This window comes from Geotrypetes seraphini, chromosome 2 (assembly GCF_902459505.1).
Source record: "Geotrypetes seraphini chromosome 2, aGeoSer1.1, whole genome shotgun sequence".
Lineage (NCBI taxonomy): Eukaryota > Metazoa > Chordata > Amphibia > Gymnophiona > Dermophiidae > Geotrypetes > Geotrypetes seraphini.
In genome coordinates, this window is record NC_047085.1 from 278,634,221 (window position 1) to 278,661,125 (window position 26,905).

Here is a 26,905-nt window from a genome sequence, read left to right on the forward strand (position 1 = left end):
GCTACAGTATGTCATTTTAATCCAGCCCTAAGAAACTGATAGCAATGGTTAGATCCAGGACTGTAGAGTCGGTAGATAAATATTCCGACTCCGACTCCTCAGTTTTTTGTACTTCAGACTCCGACTCCGACTCCAGGTACCCGAAATTTCCTCCGACTCCACAGCACTGGTTAATTTTCAGATCGTTAAAATGGAATGTCAAGTTGAGAGAAATGAGCATTTTCGACACCACCTTCTTTTGGCTTTTAATCAAGGTTCTAAGGCCGCAGAAGCTGCTCGCAACATTTGTGCTGTGTATATAGTGGGTGCTATAGCTGAAAGAATCGCTCATGATTGGTATGCCAAGTTCAAAAATGGAGTTGGTAGATAAATGTTCCGACTCCGACTCCTCAGTTTTTTGTACTTCTAACTCCAACACTGACTCCAGGTACCCAAAATTTCCTCCGACTCAGACTCCTCGACTCCGACTCCACAGCCCTGGTTAGATCTACTGAAGCATGGCATTTATTGGGAAACACAGACCCAAATACAAGAAGGTACAACTCCCCCCCAACCACCACCACCACCATCACCACCACCGTATAATTTTATAAATTATTCTAATCTGTAAAAGTAAAATGCAACTAAGAACATAAATCAAAACACTTACCTGATCCCAGGGTGAAATGATGCCTCCAAAACACATAAAGAGATATCCCATGGTAACAAGACATACCCACACGACCAAAGAGAAAACACGAAGCAACTTCTTAAACAAAGATTCAATGCAGACAAGGACAAAGATGGCAAAGAAAATAGTGAGGGCTGTTGGCACAGTTACTACAAATGCCACATGATCTTCTATTTCCTGTGAATGAAAAGAGATAAAGAAAGAGTTACTATGCAATTTAAAATACATTGGCATTCTATAAGGAATGAAAGTGATCAATCAACATTAAAACAAGAAACAAGATCCCCCTCTTTGCCAACAGCAGTGCAATGAATAAAAATGTATATTGCATTGCATGAAGACCCTGTTGTTCCATCTCAGTAGGACTCCCCAGAACCTTGTCTGTGTTTTGGGGGCCTGAAATCTTTGTTTGGGTACCAAGGGTGAGGGTTTGGGTTTCAGGGGGGATGATAAGGGGGGAGGGTACCTACACTACATTCAGTATAATTTATATATGAAAAGTTGTTGTTCATGAATGCTTTCCAGAGGATGCATATTGCTTGTTGATTTCTCTCGTATATGTACGGGCCATTTTGCTGATGTATGTAAGATTATGAACACCGGCTGTTTTGTGATTTTATTGTTCTGCTTTGTTTGTATTCATGAAGAGCTTTCAATAAAACATATTTAAACATATTTAAACAAAAAAAAGAAAAAACACATTTAAAATGTACACTGCCATGTGAAAGATCCCCAGTTGAATCAGAGTTGAGCTTCTCACATCCTAGGCATGCTGATGAGTGAAATGACAGAACTGGAACCCCACCAACCAGGAAAGAGGGGTGCCACCCAGGTCTGATGCTTAAAAGTCCTTGTTAAAATCCTGTGTGCTGTTGTAGTCCCAGTAAATTTTTCAATTTCTAAACAGCAAGCGATGCTCAAAATCTTTGCATGCAAATGGGGTTCACGGAAATTCCATTAAATGAATTGGAAAAAGCAACTGACACATGCGCAGAACAGTTCACATAAAGAGGCATAAATGTGCGCATGTGCCAGGAAAATCTATGTCATAGACATCAATCATAGGCATGCCTTATTGTAGTGTGTCATAGGTACACATCATAAGCATGTATCACATGCATCGATAGTCATAAGACACTTGTGTAGTAGTCACAAAAGCAATTTAAGTCTGGCACTTTCACGTTTGGGTGAATTTTGTAAAGTCGTGGGTTTTCACCCTTTTTGTATAAGTTTGATTGTAATGGTGAGTGGAGGATGGGGGCTCTGGTTTATCTGTTGGAGTATGGTTTATCTGTTGTGATTGCTCTCCCTTTTGCAATAACACTAAGCATGTGCTGTGTGTGTGTGTTTATGTGGGAGGGGGGTTGTTGGGTTCTTTGGAATATCTCTGTTGGAATTGTCTCTTTGCTTCTCCCTTTTGCAACATTACCAAGCACATGCATGCCTGCAGCAGGGGGATGTTGGGGGGGCTTTGGTTTATTCTTGTTGGGATTGGTTTTCTTTGCTTTCCCTTCTGCAACATAATCATGTAACAAATGTTTTTATTCCCTTTATGAGGCATGGAACAGCACCATTTAGTAGCAGGCCCACATGGTGGAAGAGGGTGTGCAGTCCCAACAGAGGGCAATGTTCAAAACCAAGTTCAGCGAGGGACAGCTAGAGCTTCTGGTGCATCGTGTCAGTGATGATTTTGAATGACTTTTTCAAAAGTTGTGCCTTTCTATAGGCCACAGAAACCAGCTGATGTCAGTGCTCTGGGGATGAAAAAGCACATTATGGAGTGCAAGCACTGGTGGCAGGATTTCCACAGCATGGTAAAAAAGGCCTGCAAGATGTAGAAACACACAAAGGGAATTGTGTGTGTGGGGGGGTGCTTGGTGCAATATGCGACTCAACCCCCTGGAACAGCATGTGTTGAACACCATCTATTAAGCACAGTTACTTACCGTAACAGATGTTATCCAGGACGTCACCAACAGAGCCTCGATGCGGAAGCCTCGCAAGCAGACTTGCTTGAAGAAACTAGAAGTTTCAAGTCAGCTACATTGCACATGCGCGAGTGCCTTCCCACCCAGCAGAGGGCGCGTCTCCTCAGTTCAGATAGCTAGCAGAGAAGCCAAACAGAGGAGGTGGGTGGGTTGTGAGAATAGCTGCCTGATGTCCCTAGATAACACCTGTTATGGTAAGTAACTGTGCTTTATCCCAGGACAAGCAGGCAGCCTATTCTCACATATGGGTGACCTCTAAGCTAACCAGAATGGGATGATGGGAGTGTTGGCAATTTAAGAGAATAAGTTTTGTAATACTTGAAGGGACATACATATATCTTATAAGTTTTCTGGCTCTATTTGTGCTGGGAAACACAAACACAGACCCAGTTTGTGTTGATTCTGCTAATATGTTCTGAGACAAGATCATTTAATTTTGTTAATGAAGCTAGCTGCTTGGGACAATGGAGGTTCGACCCCCCCACAGCTATGCTCTGGTTGAGAGAGATAAAGGAAGCTTTAGATAAGGCACTGTTGCTAAGACAGCACCTTTAGATGTTAGACAATGTAGCACATATGCTGTTTACCCACCCTACCTCCTTTCTTGTGTTGATTACTTCTTTGAAGTTTATGTATCCTGTCAACAGATATGGTTTGTACTCAGGTCATCTGATGATACCACTGACCCATGTAAAAAAGGTATAAAACTGGATGTAAGACTAATAATAAACAGGCAATTCCTTTAGGACACTGTCTGAGTATCATTCCTTCCTAAGGGGACTGCCTTCAGATATCTGAAAAGGTGACAGGGTGTGTACAGGGCGGTTTTGGGACCAAGAAACGGACCCCGTTTATACTCTCTGGCCAAAATGGCCATCCCGTCTGAAGAAAACATCCAGACAATAGTAAGAAGTGAAAGTATGAACTGAGGACCAAGTAACAGCCTTGCAAATTTCCTCAATAGGTGTAGATCTGAGGAAAGCTACTGAAGCTGCCATTGCTCTCACTTTATGGGCTGTGACTCTACCCTGTAGTTGTAATCCAGCCTGGGCATAGCAGAAGGAAATAAAAGCAGCCATCCAGTTGGAGATGGTACGCTTAGAGATAGGATGTCCCAACTTGTTTAGATCGAAGGAAACAAAAAGTTGAGGAGCAGTTCTGTGAGGTTTGGTGCGTTCCAAATAAAAGGCCAAAGCATGTTTACAGTCCAGAGTATGAAGAGCTGATTCTCCAGGATGAGAATGAGACTTTGGAAAAAACACTGGAAGACTAATGGATTGGTTGAGATGAAATTCTTATACCACCTTAGGGAGGAATTTAGAATGAGTACGGAGGACCACCTTGTCATGATGGAAGACAGTGAAAGATGGATCAGCAACTAAAGCTTGCAGTTCACTTCGAGCAGAAGTGAGGGCAATGAGAAACATCACTTTCCAAGTGAGATACTTCAGATGAGCCGTAGACATTGGTTCAAATGGAGGCTTCATCAATTGAGCAAGAACAACATTGAGGTCCCAAACCACAGGAGGCGGTTTGAGAGGAGGTTTGACATTGAAAAGTCCTTTCATGAATCTGGAAACCACCGGATGAGCAGAGAGGGGTTTCCCTTCAATAGGCTGATGGAAATCAGCAATTGCACTGAGATGGACTAGGATCGATGTAGATTTGAGAACAGAAGTGGATAAGTGCAAAAGGTAATCTAAAACAGAAGATAAGGAGGAATGTTGAGGCTCCTTATCATGAGAAAAACACCACGTAGAAAATCTAGTCCATTTTTGATAATAGAATTGTCTAGTGGTAGGCTTCCTAGAACCCTCTAAAATGTCTCTGACAGGTTGAGAAAACTGAAGAGGAGTCATATTGAGAGGTTCCAAGCTGTCAGGTGTAGAGACTGCAGGTAGGGATGAAGCAGAGATCCCTGACTCTGTGTAAGCAGAGATGGAAAAACTGGTAGAAGGTATGGCTCCCTGCTGCTGAGTTGAAGTAGAAGGGAGTACCAAGGTTGTCTCGGCCACCGAAGAGCAATCAGAATCATGGTGGCATGATCGTTCTTCAACTTGACCAGTCTTGAGAATGAGAGGGAATGGAAGGAATGCATATAGGAAGAGATTCGTCCATTCCAGAAGAAAAGCATCTGGAGCAGAACTGAGGCAGTTTGTGGTTGTGGGGAGCTGCAAAGAGATCTATCTGAGGCGTTCCCCACTGTGAAAAAATGTGATGAAGAGGTGAGGAATGGAGTGTCCATTCGTGAGGTTGCAGAAGATGACTCAAGTTGACCGCCAAGCAATTTTTCGCCCCTTGGATGTAGACAGCTTTGAGGAAGGTGTTTTGGCAGATTGCCCAGTCCCAAACCTTCAGAGCTTCTTGACAAAGGGAGGAAGATCCCGTCCCTCCCTGTTTGTTGACATAATACATGGCAACTTGATTGTCCGTCCGAATGAGGACTACCTGGTCGTGAAGATGTTGAAAAGCGTTGAGAGCTTTGAAAATCACTCCGAGTTCCAACAGATTGATGTGACATTGACAATCCGTACTGGTCTAGTGACCTTGTGTACGGAGACCATCGAGATGAGCGCCCCAAGCGTAGGTCGAAGAATCTGTCGTGATGACTTTCTGAAGGGGGGCGTCTGAAAAAGCAAGCCTCTGGAGAGATTCGAAGAGAGCATACACCAACGGAGAGACTGCTTCAATGAAGGAATTCTGAGGTGAAGTCTGGCAAAAGGAGTCACGTGTACTGTGGAGGCCATGTGACTCAGGAGTACCATCATGTGTCTCGCTGATATGGAGGAGCGGGAAGACACTGTATGACAGAGTTGAAGGAGAGCTTCCAGACGTTGTTGCCGAAGGAATGCTCCGAGTTCGATAGTGTCCAGAATAGCTCCGATGAACTGTAGATTCTGAGAGGGCTGAAGTTTGGATTTGGGAAAATTGATTTCGAATCCCAAACTCTGTAGGAACCACATAGTCCGTTGGGTCACTACAATAACCCCTTGAGATGTTGAATCTTTGATGAGCCAGTCGTCCAGGTAGGGAAATACCTGAAGACCATGGTTTCTGAGAGCTGTGGCTACCACAACCAGGCACTTGGTGAACACTCTGGGAGATGAAGCCAGGCCAAAGGGCAGAACTCTGTATTGAAATCTGAGATATTGGCGGGAGGCCAGATGAATGGGAATATGAGTATAAGTCTGCTTGAGATCCAGAGAGCATAACCAGTCGTTCTGATCTAGGAGGGGATAAAGGGATGCCAGGGATAACATGCAGAATTTTTCTTTGACTAAAAGATTTTTGAGAGCCCTGAGATCCAGAATGGGTCGCAGATCATCCGTCTTCTTTGGAACAAGGAAATAACGGAAGTAAAACCCCCTGTTCTGCTGTTCCAAAGGAACTGGTTCGATGGCATGGAGACGAATCAGAGCTTGAGCTTCCTGAAGAAGAAGGGCGGTCTGGGATGGACTGGAAGGATACTCTCTTGGAGGAAGCTCTGGTGGAACCTGAGTGAAATGAAGAGAGTATCCTTCTCTGATGATTGATTGACAGCACCCAGATGTCTGATGTTATTGTCTCCCATCGGTGGTAAAAATGATAGAGACGATCTCCAATAGGGGGAAGATAATTCTGAGACAGAACGGTGGAGGTTATGCTCTGTTTTAAACAGTCAAAAAGGCTGCGTAGCCTTAGGTGCAGCAGAAGGTTGAAATTTCTGTTGCTTCTGATTCTGCTGTTTCTTAAGAGGAGGGCAAGTGTAAGGAGCCGTCCTTGGAGCAAAACACCTCTGGTAAATGGGAGGAGGGCGTGTAGGCTTGGCAGGAGCTGGCTTTGGCTTAGGTCTGACAATAGAAGCAAAGGATTTTTAATGCTCAATTTCTTGGTGGCTGCCTCAATGGATTCATCAAAGAGGTCATTGCCTGCACAAGGAATATTAGCCAAGCGGTCCTGAAGATTAGGATCCATGTCAATGGTACGAAGCCAGGAAAGGTGACGCTTTGCTACAGAACAAGCAGCCGCCCGAACAGACAACTCAAAGGCATCATAAGAAGACTGAAGTAGATGTAATCTAAGTTGTGATAGAGAAGCGATGACTTCTTGAAATTCAAAGTGCTTTTGAGTATCTAAATAACTAAGAAATTTAAGCAAAAGAGCAATGAGGAATTCAAAATAAGTAACAAAATAGAAATTTTAATTGAGGACATCATGGCATTTTGATAGATGGGACGTCCAAATTTGTCCAGTTTTCCCTTCTCTTCCAGGAGGAACAGTAGCATAAACCTTGGAAGGATGGAATCTTTTCAAGGAAGACTCCACAAGTAGGGATTGGTGAGATAACTATGAATTCTCAAATCCTTTACAATGGAGAGTTTTTATATCTGGAGTCTAATTTGCCTGGAACAGCTGGAATTGCATAAGGAGTCTCCAGGCATCTGGTAAAAGTTTGAGACAAAAGCTTGTGAAGAGGAAGCCTAAGTGACTCTGACGGAGGTTGAGGAAGATGCATGACTTCGAGATACTCCTTAGAGTATTTGGAACCAGCATCCAAGTCCAAGTCAACAGCCATCTGATGAAAAGAGAAGAAAGATAGCTGATCCGGTAATGCCTTGCCTCGAGAAGGACTCGAGGTCGTCGAGGCAGCCTGGGTCGAAGATGAATCTTCGGCTGAAAAAAAGGCATCAAAAGAATAGGGAGACTTGGACGAAGCAATCGAAACCGCTGAATCTTCGAGGTGTGGAAGTGGAGACTTCGATCGAGGAGTCGGTGGTCTAGTAGAAGTAGGTGTAGATCGAGGTTTAGTTGAAGAAGGACGCTTTTTAGAAGAAGAACTATGCCTGGAAGGATGCCTCAATGAAGGTCTCGATCGTCGGTGAGAATGGTGCTTGGAAGCAGATCTTGAAGATCGAGGAGACTTCGCCCCGGAGAGAGAAGCAGCCGATGCCACCAAATAATGGATAGGACTGAAGGCTGTGGATCGAAGCTCCAGAGGCTTGATGAAGAAACCTCGATGCACTCCCAAAGACTCTGCTCCTTGTATGGAGTGTGAGGATTCCTGCCGAGGCACTTGAAAAGAATCTGCTCCATTCTTCACGTGCTTAGATGCCAGACCAAACACTCGCAGAGACTCTGCTCCCTGCACAGAGTGTGGAGACTCAGACTGAGGCATAGGAATAGGCTTGACCTCACGGGAGTCTGCAGAATGCTCAGGCTGGATTAGAGTAGCTAGCTTCAGTCCCATTTTGGTGAGGAACTGAACAAATTGCTGCGCTAACATGGTCTGGAAAGAAGCCGGCAAGGATGGATCCGCATCTTAAACGGACCACCTGCCTTGGCTGGAGGTTCCACTGAGGCAGTGGAAATGTGCTTTGACTTAGAAGTCTTAGGCACCTTAAGCACCACTGGTGGAACTGTCTGTTGAGCTATCTGATCTGAGGATACAGGGGAAGATACAGAAGTCGTCGTCGAGGAAAGAGCCGCTGCAAATGAGGAAGGTCTGATGAGGCTTGAGGTCGAAGCAGTGGAGGCAGGAGGACCCGAGGTCGAAGGCGAGACCGAGGTCGGCTTCGGAGTCGAGGAAGTGGTCAAATCCATCTGGAAGAGCTTCTCCACTGAAAGTAGATGACATTTAAGGGCTCGAGGTTGAAGAGTAGCACAGCACTCGCACGACTTTGGATGATGTTGTGGCCCAAGGTACTTGAGACACCTGCTGTGTGGGTCCGTGAGAGAAATTGCACGCTGACACTGGCTACACTTCTTGAAACCTGTCGCTGGCTGGGACATAGAAGGAAAAACAGCTGCTGCAAGGTCGAAGGCCCTGGGCTGCGGCCGAGCGGCCTGCCCCGGCAGCCCAACGGAAGAAATAATTTAATTTTTTTTTTAACTAGAAATAAAATAAATAAAGTAAGTACAGCAATTCGTGAAGAAAAATAACAAACTGCGGTGAGATAAGGCACAAAGTGAGTAAGTTAAATGCAGAGAGTCAAATACGGACTTCTCAGCTCCATGGAATACTGAGAACTGAGGAGACGCGCCCTGTGCTGGGCGGGAAGGCACTCGCGCATGCGCGGTGCGGCTGACTCGAAACTTCTAGTTTCTTCAAGCAAGTCTTCTTGCGAGTCTTCCGCATCAAGGCTCCGTCGGTGATGTCACCCATATGTGAGAATAGCTGTCTGCTTGTCCTGGGATAATGAGCAGGTCATGGAGTGGCATAGACACATTTGTAGTGCCCACCAAAGGAGAAAATGGTGAGTTGGGTGTGTTTTCAGGGGTGTGATTAAGTTTCTGGTACAGATTGAACAGTTTGATTCCAACTGCTTTGTGTTTTTTCTTAGAGGATCTGTGCGAGGGAACATCTAGCAAGTTGCCAGGAGCTCTATGTTCATCAGGCACATCTGTAGAGGATGGTGAGTTGTGTGGGGAAACCCAAAAAAAAACTCTGTGGAGTGACGATGTTCCCAAATGGACTTTATTTGAAAGTATCAAAGTTCCAAAGGTACACTAAAATCATCCAATCCACATAAAAGTAAATCATCCACATAAGAGCCTTAAAGGACCTAGTCCGCTAGGGATACAGGACTCAACACGGTCCGCGTTTCGACAAAAAGTCTTCTTCAGGGGTCCCTGGGGGTCCTATAAAGGTGAGTACGTGGGAAACAATTGTGTAGTGAACCGGAAGTGAGACACTGCAGAGTTTTTTTGGTTTTCTCTGGATTTTCTTCTTTGTGGATATTTTGGGGTCAATTCCTTTTGTTTTTTGAGTTGTGTGGGTATACTATGAATAGTGAGGGAGAGGGTTCTAGTTAAATACTGTACTATATGGTCTGTAATACATTTATCCACTTTCCATTTTATGAGCTGTTCCTATTTCATGCCACGAGGGAGTCTCATACACCTTGGAATTGTACCCAATAGCTGAAGAGGAAGAGAAGACACAGGCTCAGGCTCCAGATCTTGTGAATCCCCACAGGGAGAGACAGATCCCGACAGGTTTTGGCTCATGCTGCAGAGTCCATGAAGCCCCACAGGGAGGGGCAGATTTTGGCTATGGGTCCCCCCAGGCAAGCTCTGGATCCTGAAGCACAGTCTGATCTTCAGTGGGTATGGGAGAAGCAGGACCAATTGAATGTTGAAACCCACAGCCTGCTGAGACAAATTATTTTAGGGAACAGGGGCCATGTCATGACAGATTGCTAAGGGAACATAAGCCATGTTGCAGCATTTCCAGGATGGGATCTGATTATGGAGCTACAGAGACAGAACCTGGATCTGGTTATAGAGCTGGAAACAGAACCAGGCAATGATGTATATGCAGAGACTGAACCAGGCAAAGATGGATATGCAGAGACAAAACCAGGCAAAGATGATGGAGCCGAGGAGGGGTGCTGCATGAACAGAACAGCTCACGTGATGATCCTGGCAAGCCACTAGATGCAGTGGGTAGGTCTCCATAATGCTGTTACATGTTTTCCTATTCTGTGGCTGTCTGGTATAGCCCCACCACGACCCCGTTTCTCCAAGCCCTACTGTTCCATGTGCAATATGTATTGTTGCACGCCCTCTAACCCAACCATCCTATACAACCACCTCTAATCGTCTTCTTTTTTAGGTCTATAAGATAGTTTAGCAGGTTAGCAGTCACCACTAGTGCTGCTCGATTCGCGATTTGAATCAGTTCACCGATTCACTTCGGGTGAATCGATTCGAATCGATTTAAATTTTAAAAAAAATCGGCTTCCCGATTCGGACCCTCCCCCCTCGCCCCCTAAAGCAGGCCAGCCCCCTAAAGCTCTTGCTGGCCAGCTGCTGCCGCATCTGTTTTAGAGGGCAGGAGGGAGGATCAATCGGGAAGTGCTGCTGTCGGCTTTCCCCCTGGCCTCCTCGAATGACTGCACATCGCATCGCATCCCCCCTCCCCGAAAGGCCTCCGTGTTCCCTCTGGCCTCCCCACAGCGTTTACCTTATAGCTGCAGCCTGCAGCGAAGATCACGGTTACAGCGTCTTTGTAAACTTGCTTTCAGTTGTTTTGCTCTGCCCCGATCCTGCCTCTGACGTCAGAGGAGGGGCGGGACCACAGCAAAGGAAACAGCTGAAAGCAAGTTTACAAAGACGCTGTAACCGCAATCTTAGCTGCAGGCTGCAGCTATAAGGTAAACGCTGCGGGGAGGCCAGAGGGAACACGAAGGCCTTCCCGGGAGGTGCGCAGTCCTTCGGGGGGGCAGGTCTTCAGGGGGTGGGACAGGCCTTAGTGGGGTGCAGGCCTTCAAGGATGGAACAGGCCTTTAAGGGGGGGTGCAGACCTTTAAGGGGGGGAAAGGCCAGGGATGAGGGGACAGGCCTTCAAGGGGAGGACAAGCCTTTAATGGGAGGACAGGAAGGCTTTTAAGGGGGGGGACAGGCCTTTAAGGTGGGGACAGACAGGCCTTTAAGGGGGACAGGTCTCAAAGGGGGGACAGGTCTTCAAAGGGGGGACAAGCCAGGGATGGTGGCATAGGCCTTCAGGGGGGACAGGCAGGCCTTTAAGTGGGGGACAGGCCTTCAGGGATGGGGGGGACAGGCCTTCAGGGGGGAGGTGCAGGCCTTCAGGGGAGGGGGGCCCTAGTGTAGCAGTACACGGAGGGATAGAAGGGGGGTTCAAAGAGACGTGCATATGCCAGACTTTGGGGGGGAAAAAATAATGGATCTAAAAATAGAGGAGAGGGAGAGAGATGATGGACAATGGGATTTAGGGAGAGAAGGAACAGAAAGGGAGAAAAGTTGGACACAAGGGATGGTGTAAAGGAGGGGATAGAGATACTGGATAGGAGGATAGTTGGGAAAAGAAAGGGAGAGATGGTGGACCCTGGGGTGGTGGGGAAGGAGGGAGAGAAGCTGGATAAAAGGGTAGTTAAGAAAAGGTGGATCTGTGGATGGAGACGAAAAAAAAAGAAAGATGCCAGACCTCCGGGGGAGGGAAGGGAAACGGAAGGGGAGGACAGAGATGGCAGATGGATGGTTAGAATGGAGAAAGAAGGAGACCCTGGCAAGCAAGTTATCAGAAGACAACCAGAGCCTGGGACCAACAAGATTTGAATAATGACCAGACAACAAAAAGTAGAAAAACTAATTTTATTTTCCATTTTTATGATTACAATCTGTCAGATTTGGAACGTGTATCCTGCCAGAGCTGGTGTTAGACCGCAAACGTGAGCTAGGATTTTTTTTAAAATATATAATATTTCTTTATTGAGCAAACCAGTACACATATAACATAACAGAGTAAAGGGACTTCCATCAATCCAGAAAAAAACGCCCTACCGGGCATACAGAGAGCAAAGGTCATAAACACAACCAAGATCAGATGTCTCAGGAACAAGAGGTGCTCAATACAATTTTCCATGTAAAACCCTCAGAAACCCCCCCCCCCAGGACATATTGTAGCACCCCAATACTATAACATACATAAGAACATAAGAACATAAGCAGTGCCTCCGCCGGGTCAGACCACAGGTCCATCCTGCCCAGCAGTCCGCTCCCGCGGCGGCCCAAACAGGTCACGACCTGTCTGTATCATCAGAAGGGGCTCCCTTGCCACCTTGGTTTCTCATTTAAGTCCTGTCTTCCTATCGAAGTCCTAACCCTCCGGTCTTGCACCTGCACCTTGCACCTGCACGACCTAGAATACATCGTAGAAAACCAGGTCCAAACCACCCCCCAACCCCCCCACCCACTCCTACTCCCGACCTGTGAAATATATATACGAAATACACAAAATAGACAAAAAATAGACAAAATGGGGAGGAAAACTAGGTCAGAAAGGGAAGAAGAGGAGGAAAAAATAAAGAGAAAGAGAAATGAACCCCATAAGAGAATCTAAGTAAGAATGAGTCTGAAGAGGGAGAGTACAGAAGAGGACAGAAGACCCCAGTAGATGCTAACAGTTCAATAATAGACTCCTCTCGTGATGGGGAAGGGACAGCCAATACTCCTCCCATACATCCTGAAATCGAGACCACCTTCGTTCATCCCGAGTGCCCGCAGCCCGTCTTTCCAAGAGAGCTAAGTCATAAAGAGACCCCTGCCATCGAGAGAAAGAGGAAGCATGCGGCTCTCGACAAAAAGTCAAAATGGCTTTCTTAGCCAGCAAAAGGGCCTTAGAAATCAACTGCCGCTGCCCAACAGTGCAACCATGAAGCTCCACCTCCTGGTAAAAAAGAGCTACACAGGGGTTACAGCTCGGGAGCCCATGAACCAAGAAGGACAAGAAGACCCAAACACACTGCCAAAAGGCTCGCACAGAGGGGCACTCCCAAAACATATGCCCCAGGGAAACAGGATTTACGGGACATTTGGGGCACCCCGCATGAGCTGCAATACCAGCCCGGTGTGCTCTGTGAGGGGAGATAAAAGCCCTGTAAAGGAATTTATATTCTTGTTCCTTATGTAACATGTTACATGATATGGTGCGCAAATGGACAAAGCAGCGAGAAATCGATGCAGACGGAACTATGCAGCCTAAGTCAGCACTCCATGCCCCTGCCAACCAATCGGCCCGTTCGGTCTGTAGGGGGAGGCCCAGAGCATCGACATAATAGCGAAGACATGGAGCCGTGTCCTCCCCCAACGCCAAACACCTCCTAAGATCCCGTGCCACAGATCCGCTCAACCGATCCCCAGAGAAGCTGCGGACATAATGTCGGAGCTGAAGTAGCCGAAAGCGTCCACCCTATCCAGCCCATACAGCGACCCCAATTCGGCAGAAGAAAGGAGGTCGCCCCCAGCGGAGAGAGCATCCCCTATTCTACGAACTCCATGTGCATGCCAAATCCTAAACACCTTGCTGTCACTGCCCAGTTTAAAATGCAAATTACCCACCAGTGGTAGAAGAGGAGTTATGTTAGAGTTAATGCCCAAATGCTTACAAAGTAATTTCCAAATGTGTCTCATATAAGACTAAACGACATGTCCCCGGTAGACGGAGTCCAACTGGGCAGCTGGAGCATGTAACAAAAACAAACCAGAGATAGGGTGTAAAAAAATCCCTGTCCGCAGAAATCATTAAAAAAGAGGAGCTCTCCATACACCAGTCCCGAATCAATCTAGTCCCACAAGCCAGATTATAGGCGCGAATGTCTAGCAGTGCAAATCCCTCTTGCGACTCAGGAAACATCAAAATACGAAGAGATAGCCGAGGCCGGCGCCCACGCCACAAGAAAGTCCTCAAAGCACTATACAACAGAGCTAAGTCCCCGGTCCGCAACCACAGCGGAAGAGTTTGAAACAGATAAAGCCACCGAGGGACAATCATCATATTGTACAAAAATATACACCCCGCAAGGGATACCGGCAAATCACCCAACAAGTGGAGGAGCTCAACCGTGCTCCGGAGCAGGGGCTTCACATTGATCTCATAGAGTTGCGTGAGGGATGACTGTATCAGAACCCCCAGATATTTTACCTGCTGTGGTGCTTCCCGAAGCGGGAAATCAGCCCACACATGCGAGATACTAATATGAAGAGGAAGCGCCTCCGATTTAGATTCATTGAGTTTTAGGCCCGAGATTTCCCCAAACCGGTGAAACATCTCCAATAATCTAGGGAGGCCTGAAACCGGGTCAGTCAACATTACCATAATATCATCGGCAAAAGCCATGCAACGCAAAGAGGAATTCCCCAGCTATCTGAGGATGGCATCGAAGGGAAATCAACAAAGGCTCCAAAAACAATATATAAAGCAGAGGGGACAAGGGGCAGCCCTGGCGAGTTCTCCGCTGGAGCACAAAGTCCGGAGAAGCTACCCCATTAACCAATACAGCCGCCACTGGGTGGGAATAAAGGGCCCCAAGAGCTCTCATAAAGAACCCCTCCAACCCATAATAGCGCAACAAGGAGAATAAAATAGCCCACTCTACTCTATCAAAGGCTTTTTCGGAGTCAAAACTAATAGCCAGCGCTGGTTGCTGCCGAGAAACACAATGGGCCAAAGCAAGGATGAACTTCCTAACATTATGACCTGCTAATCACCCCCGCACAAAACCTACCTGATCTGCACCCACCAAAGAGGGAACAAACTGGGCCAAACGGTTAGCCAGAACCCGAGCTAAAATTTTTAGATCAACATTAATAAGCGAAATAGGTCTATAGGATCCCACAAGCAAGGGGTCTTTTCCCGGTTTAGGCAATACAGTAATCAGCGCTCGGTTCGCTCCAAGAGGAAACTGCCCTACCTCCGCCGCGCTTTCAATGTAGCCCCGTAACGGATCAGCCACATACCCCTGAAGAAGACGATAGAATTCCCCCCCAAAGCCGTCAGGGCCTGGAGATTTACAAAGAGGTAGATGCTTGAGAACACCCAGCACCTCCTCTCGGGTTATAGGGGAAGCCAAGACCTCCGAGTCCGTCGCTGATAGTTTTGGTAAGGGCAAAGACTCCAAAAATGCCCGAATCTGAGATTCCCGACCTACTACTTCCGCAGTATATAGAGAGCTATAAAAGGTGACAAATAGCTGTTCCATCTCAGACTGATCCGTGACCAACCTTCCCCCATCATCTTTAAGCGAGGTAATTAAATTGGCACCCCGCCTTAGTCATCTGGGCCATTCTACTTGGCCTATTACCAAAAGCATGTTTATGAGACAGGGTAGGATTCTGAAGGACCAAAAGTCTACTATCCCGCACCTTGCATTCAAGAACCAAGATTTTTTTCCGCCAGCATTTTCTTACGTTGCGCGCAGTAAGCTATCACAGCCCCTCGGAGCACTGCCTTGGCAGCCTCCCAAAACAAAGTTCCATTATCCCCATGGTCCCCATTAAATTCCACATAGTCCCGCCACTGCTGCTCCAAGTAAGATTTAAAGTCCGAGTCCAAATAAAGCGCTATCAGGAATCACCAGTGCTTCCCTCCCCCCAGGGCGCCAGCCAAGAAGCTGATGTCCATCCACACCATGGTATGATCCGAGAGAGCCAGTACTCCAATCTCAGCCGCATGAACCGCATAAAAGGAGGAGCGCGAGAGGAAAATATAATCTATTCTAGAGAAGGAATTATGCACTTTAGACGTATGAATGAAATCCCACTCCCCTAGGTGTAGGGTCCGCCAGACATCCACTAGATCCAAAGCCTCCAACCAAGCAGCAAGCCCATTATCGGACCTACCGGAGGTGTGAGTTGATCCCTTAGAGCAGGGGTGCCCACACTTTTTGGACTTGCGAGCTACTTTTAAAATGACCAAGTCAAAATGATCTACCAACAATAAAATTTAAAAAAACACAAAGCACACTGTACGCAGAGAAAATGTTAATTATCATTTATATTCTGGGTTTTTTTTCAAAGAGATCAAGGCAGATGACTTTATGCAATGTCACTTCAGTAACAACTATAGAAAAATAGACAAATATACCCACTTCCTTTTTACTAAACCGCAATAGCGGTTTTTAGTGCAGGGAGTTGCGCTGAATGCCCTGCGCTGCTCTCGATGCTCATAGGCTCTCTGCGCTAAAAACCGCTATTGCGGTTTAGTAAATGGGGGCCTTAGTGCAAAATATAGACAGCAAATATAAATTCTCAAAATGGCCACATTTTGATCACTAAATTGAAAATAAAATCATTTTTCCTACCTTTGTTGTCTGGACATTATTCAAATCTTGTTGGTTCCAGGCTCTGGTTGTCTTCTGATAACTTACTTGCCATGGTCTCCTTCTTTTTTCTTTCTCTGTGCTAACCATCCATCTTCTATCTCTGTCCTCCACTTCCATTTTCCTTCCCTCCCCTGGAAATCTGGCATCTTTCCTTTTTTTCATCTCCATCCACAGATCCACCCTTCTCAACTACCCTTTCATCGAGCATCTCTTCCTCCTTCCCCACCACCCCAGGGTCTACCATCTCTCCCTTTCTTTTCCCAACTACCCTCCTATCCAGTATCTCTTTTCCCCCCTCCACACCATCCCTTGTGTCCAACTTCTCTCCCTTTCTATTCCTTCCCTCCCTAAATCCACCATCTGTCTCCCACTTCTCTGTTTTTAGACCCATTATTTCTTCCCCCCAAAGTCCGGCATGTGCATGTCTCTTTGAATCCCCCTTCCCACCCTCCCTCTCTCCCTCCGTGTATTTCTACACCAGGGCCCCGAAGGCTTGCTACCCACCCTTTGAAGGCCTGCCTGTCCCCCTGAAGGTCTGCACCCCCCCAAAGGCCTGCACATTCCCCCTGAAAGCCTGCACATTCACCCCTGAAGGCCAGCACTACCCAATGAAGGCCTGCCCCTGACCCCCCCTCCCCCGCAAGGCCTGCGTATTCCTCCCTGCCCTCCCACATCCATTTACCTAATTCCTGCAGGGAGCAGCCTGCAGAGAGGATCGCTGGTACTTTAGCAATCCTTGCAGGTTGCCATAGGCCTCAGGAGCTGTCTTCCCTCTGCCCCGATCCTGCCTCTGACTCAGAGGAGGGGCGGGACCGCGGCAGAGGGAAGCCAGCTCCTGAGGCCAATGGCAATCTGCAAGAATTGCTAAAGTACCGGGAGGCCAGGGAGAAAGCCGGATGTTGCCCAGTGGCAGCTGCTCACCCAATGGCTACAGCAAGATGTGGATCAACGGGGCCAACCCCAAACTCTCCATGGAGAGCAATGACGGCAAGCTGCCCTGCGCGGACTACATAAACATGTCCCCAGCCAGCGGCTCCATGACCAGCACCCCTCCCGATTGCTACCTAAACCCGCTCCTTCAAGCATGTCCACCGCCAGAAGGACGAGAGCGTGTTACGCCCCTCTGCCGCCTGCTCTGCGCCGAGGACTCCTCTTCCTCCTCCACCAGCAGCGGCAGCCTGGGGGGCATGGAGGGAGGCGTGGACTGAACAAGCTGACTTTTGATTGGCCTGCGTTCTTCAAGAGGTGGGCCAGTCAGGAGGGGGGGAAAAAACAGAAGGGAAGGGAACCCGGCTCTGTGATCGACTGGGGTTGCCTGAGCGATCGACGTATTGGGCACCCCTGCCTTAGAGGAATCCAGAAGCGGATCTAGTATAGAGTTAAAATCCCCCAAAAAGATTTTCTGAGACTCATGGATTTGTGGTACAGACAGCAGTACCCCCAACAGTGTCCTATAAAAGGACCGCTGTGCACTGTTGGGTGCGTATACGGACATCAAAATTACAGGGCGCTGATTAAGAAAACCCTGGCCAATAACATAGTGTAAGTAAAAGACACCGATTTGCGGATCAACAGTGCCATCCCAGCCCTAGTTTTGGAGGAGGAGGCCGAGTAACATTGCCCCACCCAGGATTGACACAATTTACCATGTTCCCGTTCAGTGAGCTTAGTCTCCTGCAGTCCAGCTACATCAGCCTGATGTCTGGCTAGGCACTGCAAGATCTTAGTTCTCTTGATAGGAGAATTGATACCCGATACATTCCATGACACACACCTCAAACCCTTCTTAACAGGCATAAGAAAGAAAAAAGAACCAGAGATACCAAAAGAGAAAAAGAGCACAAAACAGCTGCCGAGAGTCCCAGCCCATCCCCCAGCAGCCCAGTCTCCACATCACTTCCTCACATGAATCAACAACATACACACAGGTCAGGAGCCTCCCCCTCCCCCCCCTCCTGAAGTCCCCACTCCCTCCTCCCACCCAACCCCCCCAACAGACCAAAAACCACCCACCAAGAAGGACTCCATGTGGCCAGAAGCCCCCCCTCACAGCCCCTGAAAAACAGAGCCCAAGCTTCCAAGAAGGAAAGAAATTAAAGACAATGTTTGAAATATAACAGTATATATCAAAAAAACAGTTCCCCACCCCCACTGAGTCCGTGTCAGTGTAGAGGATACATAGCAAATTCAAGCAGGGGAGCAGAAATAAAGAAATAAAAATGTCAATAAGATGGCAAACTGCTGCAGCAGCAGCAAGACAAAAATGTCACATCAAACCTGCATAAACTGGAACAAGTAAACATAGTCCAGGACTCAAACCGGATTCCCCAAGTAGAAGTCTCCCTCACTCTCCAGGGTCTCTGAGTCAAATGTGCATACCCTCCGCAGAGGCAAAAAAGGCTGATCAAGCTCCCGGCATCAGGTCAGGGAACCACGTGGTCAGCTGGGTTCTGGCCGCCGCACATGTTTCAAACACCACCGGTGTGCCATTGTGGATAACCCGGAGCTTAGCAGGGAATTGCAATGTGAATCGAATCTTCTTCTCCGTGAGGGCAGTGCAGATTGGCGAAAAGCCTCGTCGAAGAGCAGCCACCTGTGCTGAGTAATCTTGGAAAAGCAGGATACGATGGTTTTGAAACTGAAGATCTTTTTGCTGGTGGAAATTTTTAAGGTAAACAAAAACAAACCGACTCTGTAATGGTAACTCAAACCCCGAGGAGGACCCGTTGTGCTAAAATACAGCTCAGAGGTATGAAACTCTAAAGAGGAGGAGGTAACCCCCTCTTAGGAAAAAGAGTTTATTTTCTAATCATTGCTTCATAACAAACGAGTCCAACTCAAAGGTGTGAATGATTGTAAAGTATATATGTCTCACTAATAGTGCAATATGCATTCAAAAGCGTTTTCAAAAAACAATCAAAATTTCTGCATTCAGGTAAGCACTAAAAACTTTGCATCCATATGGTAAATTCTCAAAAAAGATACTTGTCAGGGTCCCGACGTGGCCCCGTTTCGGTGTCTTCTTCAGGAGACCCCGTCTGGCTGATTAACTTGCTTACAAATTGACAACCATATAACTTTTAAATGGAAGATCTGAAATGCAAAAAACAGAATCAAAAAATGCAATAGAGATGGGCTGACACCTTCTAATAGCCACAAAACCATGCATAACTTAATAAGGCTTACGACTAGCCGGCAGGACAGGAGCACAAAAATGTACGTACCGTTCAGCAGATGAAAAAATTATTTGTGCTACACAGTGTACCCGCCCCCACAGCGGTATTTAAACCTGAGAAAGGCGGGAAAACAACGTAGCAAACGTGATGACATCACTATTATACTGAAAACAAAGTACAATGCAGAAAACTTCAGAAATGGTTCACGGGAATCAGACATGATCAGAGGAACGCCACCCACTCGATTTCATTATTGAGGCCATAAGGGTGAAAGGTATTAAGATCGTAGATCCATTTCTGTTCCTTTCTCCACAGCATCCGAGCTGTATCGCCTCCCCTGGTGTTACTGTAGCAATCCAGAACTGTAAATCGCAAATCTGTAATGGCATGGTTGTTATTCTGCCAATGCTGCACCAGGGGAGCTTCTTGCACTGCGGTGCGTATACGGCTCATATGTTCCCCAATACGATACTTTAAACTACGGGTGGTGTTCCCCACATATACAAGTTGACACGGACATGATATGGCATAAATAACATGGTGAGTGTTGCAGTCAGTCACACGCTGAGTATACTTGCATCGAGGAGATAGAGACATTTGTAAAGTAGTGACACTGAACTGACAATATTTACAATGTCCACATGGTAGATGCTGACCTCTGACAAAACTAGTGAACTCTGGATTCAAAAATTGTGAATGCGTAACCCGCTGTTTTAAATTGGAAGCTTTGGAAAAAGCAAATCTAGGAACTTCTTGAAATGCTTCATGATATTGTAGAATGGGCCAGTGGCGTTTGATGATTTTCTTTATCTGAAAAGCATGAATAGAGTAAGGTATCACACAAACCAGTGAACTGGCTTCAGATCTGTGTTGTGATTGCAATAACAAAGACCTATTGGCATATAATGCTCGTTTATAAGCTTTTTTAAGGACAGAAGGGGATAACCCTTCTCCAAAAATCTGTGTTGCATTTCATCCGATCTGTATACATATTCTTCCACCGTAGAGCACAGTCTCCGAAGTCGTAAAAACTGTCCCGTAGGGATATTATTCCTCAAGTGTTTTGGGTGGAAGCTGTCATATTGTAACAGATTATTTCTGTCTGTAGACTTGCGAAAAATGGATGTATTAAAATGTCCATTGGTGAATGTGATAGTAATGTCCAAAAAAGCAATTTGATGGATGTCCTTGGTCATGGTGAACTGTAAATTAGGGTCACAACTATTGAGCCAATCATAGAACCGTGCTAGGTCCTCTGGAGTGCCAATCCAAACAGCCAGCACGTCATCGATGTATCTCTTCCAGAATAGAAAAAATTGCCAAAACTCAGAGGTATACAAAAACTGACTTTCAAACTGGGACACATACAGGCAGGCTATGGATGGGGCCATTTTGGACCCCATAGCCGTACCTTTAATTTGTTTGTAAAAGTCCAAATCAAATTGAAAATAGTTCATGCTAAGAGCAATACGAGCTAAATCCAGCAAAAATTGTACCCAGTAGGGGCTGGATTTAGCTCGTATTGCTCTTAGCATGAACTATTTTCAATTTGATTTGGACTTTTACAAACAAATTAAAGGTACGGCTATGGGGTCCAAAATGGCCCCATCCATAGCCTGCCTGTATGTGTCCCAGTTTGAAAGTCAGTTTTTGTATACCTCTGAGTTTTGGCAATTTTTTCTATTCTGGAAGAACATAAGAACATAAGAACATAAGAAGCGCCATCTCCGGATCAGACCTTCGGTCCATCAAGTCCGGCGATCCGCACACGCGGAGGCCCTGCTAGGTATTCACCTGGCTTATTTTATAGCCAACCATATCTTTATATGCCTATCTCAAGGAGATATGCATCTAGTTTGCTTTTGAAACCTAGGACTGTCGATTCCGCAATAATCTCCCCTGGGAGAGTATTCCAGATGTCAACCACTCTCTGTGTGAAGCAGAACTTCCTGACATTAGTCCTGAACTTGCCCCCCCTTAGCTTCATTTCATGTCCTCTTGTCCGTGTCAAATTGGACATTGTAAATAATCTTCTCTGCTCTATTTTGTCAATTCCTTTCAGTATTTTGAAGGTCTCGATCATATCCCCACGCAGTCTCCTTTTCTCAAGGGAGAACAATCCCAGTGTTTTAAGTCGATCCTCATATTCCAGTTTCTCCATACCCTTCACTAGTTTAGTTGCTCGTCTCTGCACCCTCTCCAGCAGTTTTATATCCTTCTTTAGGTAGGGAGACCAATGTTGGACGCAGTATTCCAAGTGGGGTCTGACCATTGCCCTATAAAGCGGCATTATAACTTTCTCCGATCTACTCGAGATTCCTTTCTTTATCATGCCCAACATTCTATTTGCCTTATTTGCCGCTGCCACGCATTGTGCCGACGGCTTCAGGGTCCTATCTATCAGTACACCCAGATCTCTTTCTTGTTCACTTTTCCCCAGAGTTGCACCTGACATTCTGTACTCGTATTCCTTATTTTTACTGCCTAAATGCATTACCTTGCATTTCTCCACGTTGAACTTCATCTGCCATTTCTCCGCCCATTTTTGTAACCGACACAAATCGCTCTGGAGTTCCTCACTGTCCTCCTGCGATCTGATTTCCCGGCAGAGTTTTGTGTCGTCTGCAAACTTGATGATCTCACTGGATGTTCCGTTTTCCAGGTCATTGATATAAATATTAAAAAGGATCGGCCCAAGTACCGAGCCCTGGGGCACACCACTAGTCACTCTCTCCCAGTCGGAGAACTTCCCATTTATGCCCACTCTCTGCTTTCGGTTTTCCAGCCATTTGCCTATCCATCTTTGTATATCTCCCTCTATGCCATGGCTTTGTAGCTTCCTGAGAAGTCTTTCGTGTGGAACTTTGTCAAATGCTTTCTGGAAGTCCAAGTATATTATGTCCACCGGCTTTCCACTATCAATTTGCTCGTTCACGGTCTCAAAGAATTGGAGTAAATTCGTCAGACACGATTTCCCTTTCCTGAATCCATGTTGACTGGGTTTCATCAAGTCGTGTGTGTCCAAGTGCTGAACTATGCTATCCTTGATCAGTGATTCAATCATCTTGCCGGGGACAGACGTAAGACTCACAGGTCTATAGTTGCCCGGTTCTCCTCTCGATCCTTTTTTGAAAATTGGCGTGACGTTCGCTTTCCTCCAGTCGTCTGGTATCTGACCAGTTCTGATTGACAGGTTTGCAAGTTTTTGCAATAACTCTCCAATTTCAATCTTCAATTCCTTCAAGACTCTCGGGTGAATTTCATCCGGTCCAGGTGATTTGTCACTTTTAAGTTTGTCGATGACGTGCTGGCTGTTTGGATTGGCACTCCAGAGGACCTAGCACGGTTCTATGATTGGCTCAATAGTTGTGACCCTAATTTACAGTTCACCATGACCAAGGACATCCATCAAATTGCTTTTTTGGACATTACTATCACATTCACCAATGGACATTTTAATACATCCATTTTTCGCAAGTCTACAGACAGAAATAATCTGTTACAATATGACAGCTTCCACCCAAAACACTTGAGGAATAATATCCCTACGGGACAGTTTTTACGACTTCGGAGACTGTGCTCTACGGTGGAAGAATATGTATACAGATCGCATTCTACGGTGGAAGAATATGTATACAGATCGGATGAAATGCAACACAGATTTTTGGAGAAGGGTTATCCCCTTTCTGTCCTTAAAAAAGCTTATAAACGAGCATTATATGCCAATAGGTCTTTGTTATTGCAATCACAACACAGATCTGAAGCCAGTTCACTGGTTTGTGTGATACCTTACTCTATTCATGCTTTTCAGATAAAGAAAATCATCAAACGCCACTGGCCCATTCTACAATATCATGAAGCATTTCAAGAAGTTCCTAGATTTGCTTTTTCCAAAGCTTCCAATTTAAAACAGCGGGTTACGCATTCACAATTTTTGAATCCAGAGTTCACTAGTTTTGTCAGAGGTCAGCATCTACCATGTGGACATTGTAAATATTGTCAGTTCAGTGTCACTACTTTACAAATGTCTCTATCTCCTCGATGCAAGTATACTCAGCGTGTGACTGACTGCAACACTCACCATGTTATTTATGCCATATCATGTCCGTGTCAACTTGTATATGTGGGGAACACCACCCGTAGTTTAAAGTATCGTATTGGGGAACATATGAGCCGTATACGCACCGCAGTGCAAGAAGCTCCCCTGGTGCAGCATTGGCAGAATAACAACCATGCCATTACAGATTTGCGATTTACAGTTCTGGATTGCTACAGTAACACCAGGGGAGGCGATACAGCTCGGATGCTGTGGAGAAAGGAACAGAAATGGATCTACGATCTTAATACCCTTCACCCTTATGGCCTCAATAATGAAATCGAGTGGGTGGCGTTCCTCTGATCATGTCTGATTCCCGTGAACCATCTCTGAAGTTTTCTGCATTGTACTTTGTTTTCAGTATAATAGTGATATCATCACGTTTGCTACGTTTGTTTTTCCGCCTTTCTCAGGTTTAAATACCGCTGTGGGGGCGGGTACACTGTGTAGCACAAATAATTTTTTCATCTGCTGAACGGTACGTACATTTTTGTGCTCCTGTCCTGCCGGCTAGTCGTAAGCCTTATTAAGTTATGCATGGTTTTGTGGCTATTAGAAGGTGTCAGCCCATCTCTATTGCATTTTTTGATTCTGTTTTTTGCATTTCAGATCTTCCATTTAAAAGTTATATGGTTGTCAATTTGTAAGCAAGTTAATCAGCCAGACGGGGTCTCCTGAAGAAGACACCGAAACGGGGCCACGTCGGGACCCTGACAAGTATCTTTTTTGAGAATTTACCATATGGATGCAAAGTTTTTAGTGCTTACCTGAATGCAGAAATTTTGATTGTTTTTTGAAAACGCTTTTGAATGCATATTGCACTATTAGTGAGACATATATACTTTACAATCATTCACACCTTTGAGTTGGATTCGTTTGTTATGAAGCAATGATTGGAAAATAAACTCTTTTTCCTAAGAGGGGGTTACCTCCTCCTCTTTAGAGTTTCATACCTCTGAGCTGTATTTTAGCACAACGGGTCCTCCTCGGGGTTTGAGTTACCATTACAGAGTCGGTTTGTTTTTGTTTACACAGTATCTTTTCTGACTCTTTTTGTTACATTGTCCCTGTTGATAGTGGAAATTTTTAAGGAGCAGATCTTTTATGGCAAAATTCAATATACGAACTATCACCACTCGTGGTTTTGCCATCCCCTCCTGCTTCCTGCCCAGTCTATGGGCCCTCTCAATGCGAAGCGGGCCAAAAGCAGGGGAAACCAGTAATTCCTCAGCCAGCCATTTCTCCAGGGCAGGCAGGAGATCCGCATCCGAAATAGTTTCTGGGATACCCACCAGACGCAAATTATTGCACCTGGAGCGGTTCTCCAAATCGTCCAGTTTGTCGGTGGCACTCACCACCGTGCTTTTAAGCTGGCGTAGCTCCTCCTGCACCTGGGTAATCGCGTCCTCCGCGGTGCCCACACGGTGTTCCACCTCAGTCACTCGTGTGTTAAAATCAGCCACAGAAGCAGAAAGCGTCTCCAACGATTCCTGAACTTTATCAAGCCGGGAACCCAGAGCTAGGACCACAGCATCCGTGAGCCGTGACACCATATCCTCACCCACGAGGTCTGGTGCTTCTGCCTGGCCCGCCATCTTGCCATCAGGCCCTGTGCCCGATTTCAGCCGTTCCCGCTCCTTCCTGCCACTTTTTGTTGCCATATCGGTGCTTATTTTTGAGCACAAATTTGTCCATAGACCCAAGGGCAGCAGTGGTCAAGCGCTTGGGTAAATCCGCTCAAAGAATTTAGTTCAAAAGGGCTGATTTGGAGGGAGAACTTCGAAGCTCAGAGAGAACACATCTTCCCTGTACTCTGCACGGCCACGCCCCTCCGTGAGCTAGGATTTAACAGAGAGAGGAAAAGTCTTTTTTGTTTGTTAATTTTGTTTACACCACAGTGCCAATGTGGTTAGGAGAAGACAAAGGGGGTGAAGAGGCTATAAAATAAACCCACCAGGATGTTTGAAAAAAAAACACCTAATTGGGTAGGAAAATCGAATCAAAAAACCAATTCAGTAGGCTGAATCGAATCAAAAATTTTTTTCCTGAATCGGGCAGCACTAATCACCACATCTGTTCCCCTGGCCTCCATCATCAAAGATAGGTATGTAGTTCATAAGAATGTAGGAACATAATAGCCCTACTGGGTCAGACCTATGGTCCATTTAGCCCAGTAGCCTATCATCCAAAGCCAAACAGTAGCAACACTCTATGCTACCGATCCCCAGCAAGCAGTGACTTCCCTCATGTCAGTCTCAATAACTTACTATGGTCATTTCCTCCAGTTAATTATACAAACCTTTCTTAAAACCAGCTACATTAACTGCTCTTATCATAACCTCTGGCAGCGCGTTCCACAGCTTAACTATTCTCTGAATGAAAAAAGATTTCCTCCTATTAGTCTTAAAAGTATTTCTCTGTAACTTCATTGAGTGTCTTTGTAATTTTTTTTTATAAAGAAGCGATCCATTTGTACCCATTCACACCACTTATGATTTTGCAGACTCTCATCATATCTCCCCTCAGTCGTCTCTTTTCCAAGCTGAAGAGCCCTAACTTTTATAGTCTTTCCTAATATGAGTTCTATCTCCCTTATCATCTTGGTTGCTCTTCTTTGAACCTTTTCTATTTCCGCAATACTCAAAGTGAGGTTTCTCCTTGGTGCAATATAGAGGCATCATAATATTCTTAGTCTTGTTAACCATCCAGTTTTTAATAATTCTTAGCATCCTGTTTGCTTTTCTGGCCGCCACTACACATTGGATGGAAGGTTTCATTGAACTGTCCACAATGACACCCAGATCTTTTTCATGGTGACTAACCCCAAAGTGGATATTAGCATCTGGTAACTACAATTTGGGCTATTCTTCCCAATGTACATAACTTTGCATTTGTCCACATTAAATTCATCTGCCATTTGGATGCCCAGTCTTCCAATTTCCTAAGGTTTGCCTGCAAATTTCACAAACTGCATGGATTTTAACATCTTTGAACAGTGTACTGTCATCTGCAAATTTAATCACTTCAACTCATCATTCCAATTTCCATATCATTTATAAATAGATTAAATAGCACCAACATTCTACTTAGAGAATGACACGGTGGCGGTTACCCACGGCTAGCCGAGTTTAGCCGCGGGTAACCCGCCGAAACGGGTAAAGAAAAATAGCAGTCGCTGTGGGGACGGGGACAATGCCATTCATGGCCCCGTGGAGCGGTGAATGGTCTTGTCTCCGCAGTGAGGCATCAAGGATTGCGCGGTCCCTGCAGCCTCTGCCCGACCGATCGATCTTAGCCAGCTCCCTCCCTTCACCTCACCTTAGTTTGCAGGCTTTCTTTTTCGGTGACCCACATACTATCAAAGAGCCGCGCAT

At 46.0% G+C, this 26,905-nt stretch overlaps 1 protein-coding gene across 3 annotated transcripts in view; it reads right to left on the minus strand.

Moving 5' to 3' along the window:
- ADCY2 (adenylate cyclase 2) overlaps window positions 1–26,905 on the minus strand; it is a 1,055,565-nt gene that overhangs the window by 973,468 nt on the left and 55,192 nt on the right. For 2 of the 3 annotated variants that reach the window (XM_033929720.1, XM_033929718.1), the window contains exon 2: window positions 650–847. In XM_033929720.1, coding sequence (XP_033785611.1) covers window positions 650–847 — 198 coding nt within the window. Of the gene's footprint in view, window positions 1–649; window positions 848–26,849; window position 26,905 lie in introns of those variants that run through there. The other variant, XM_033929719.1, reaches the window with a different exon arrangement.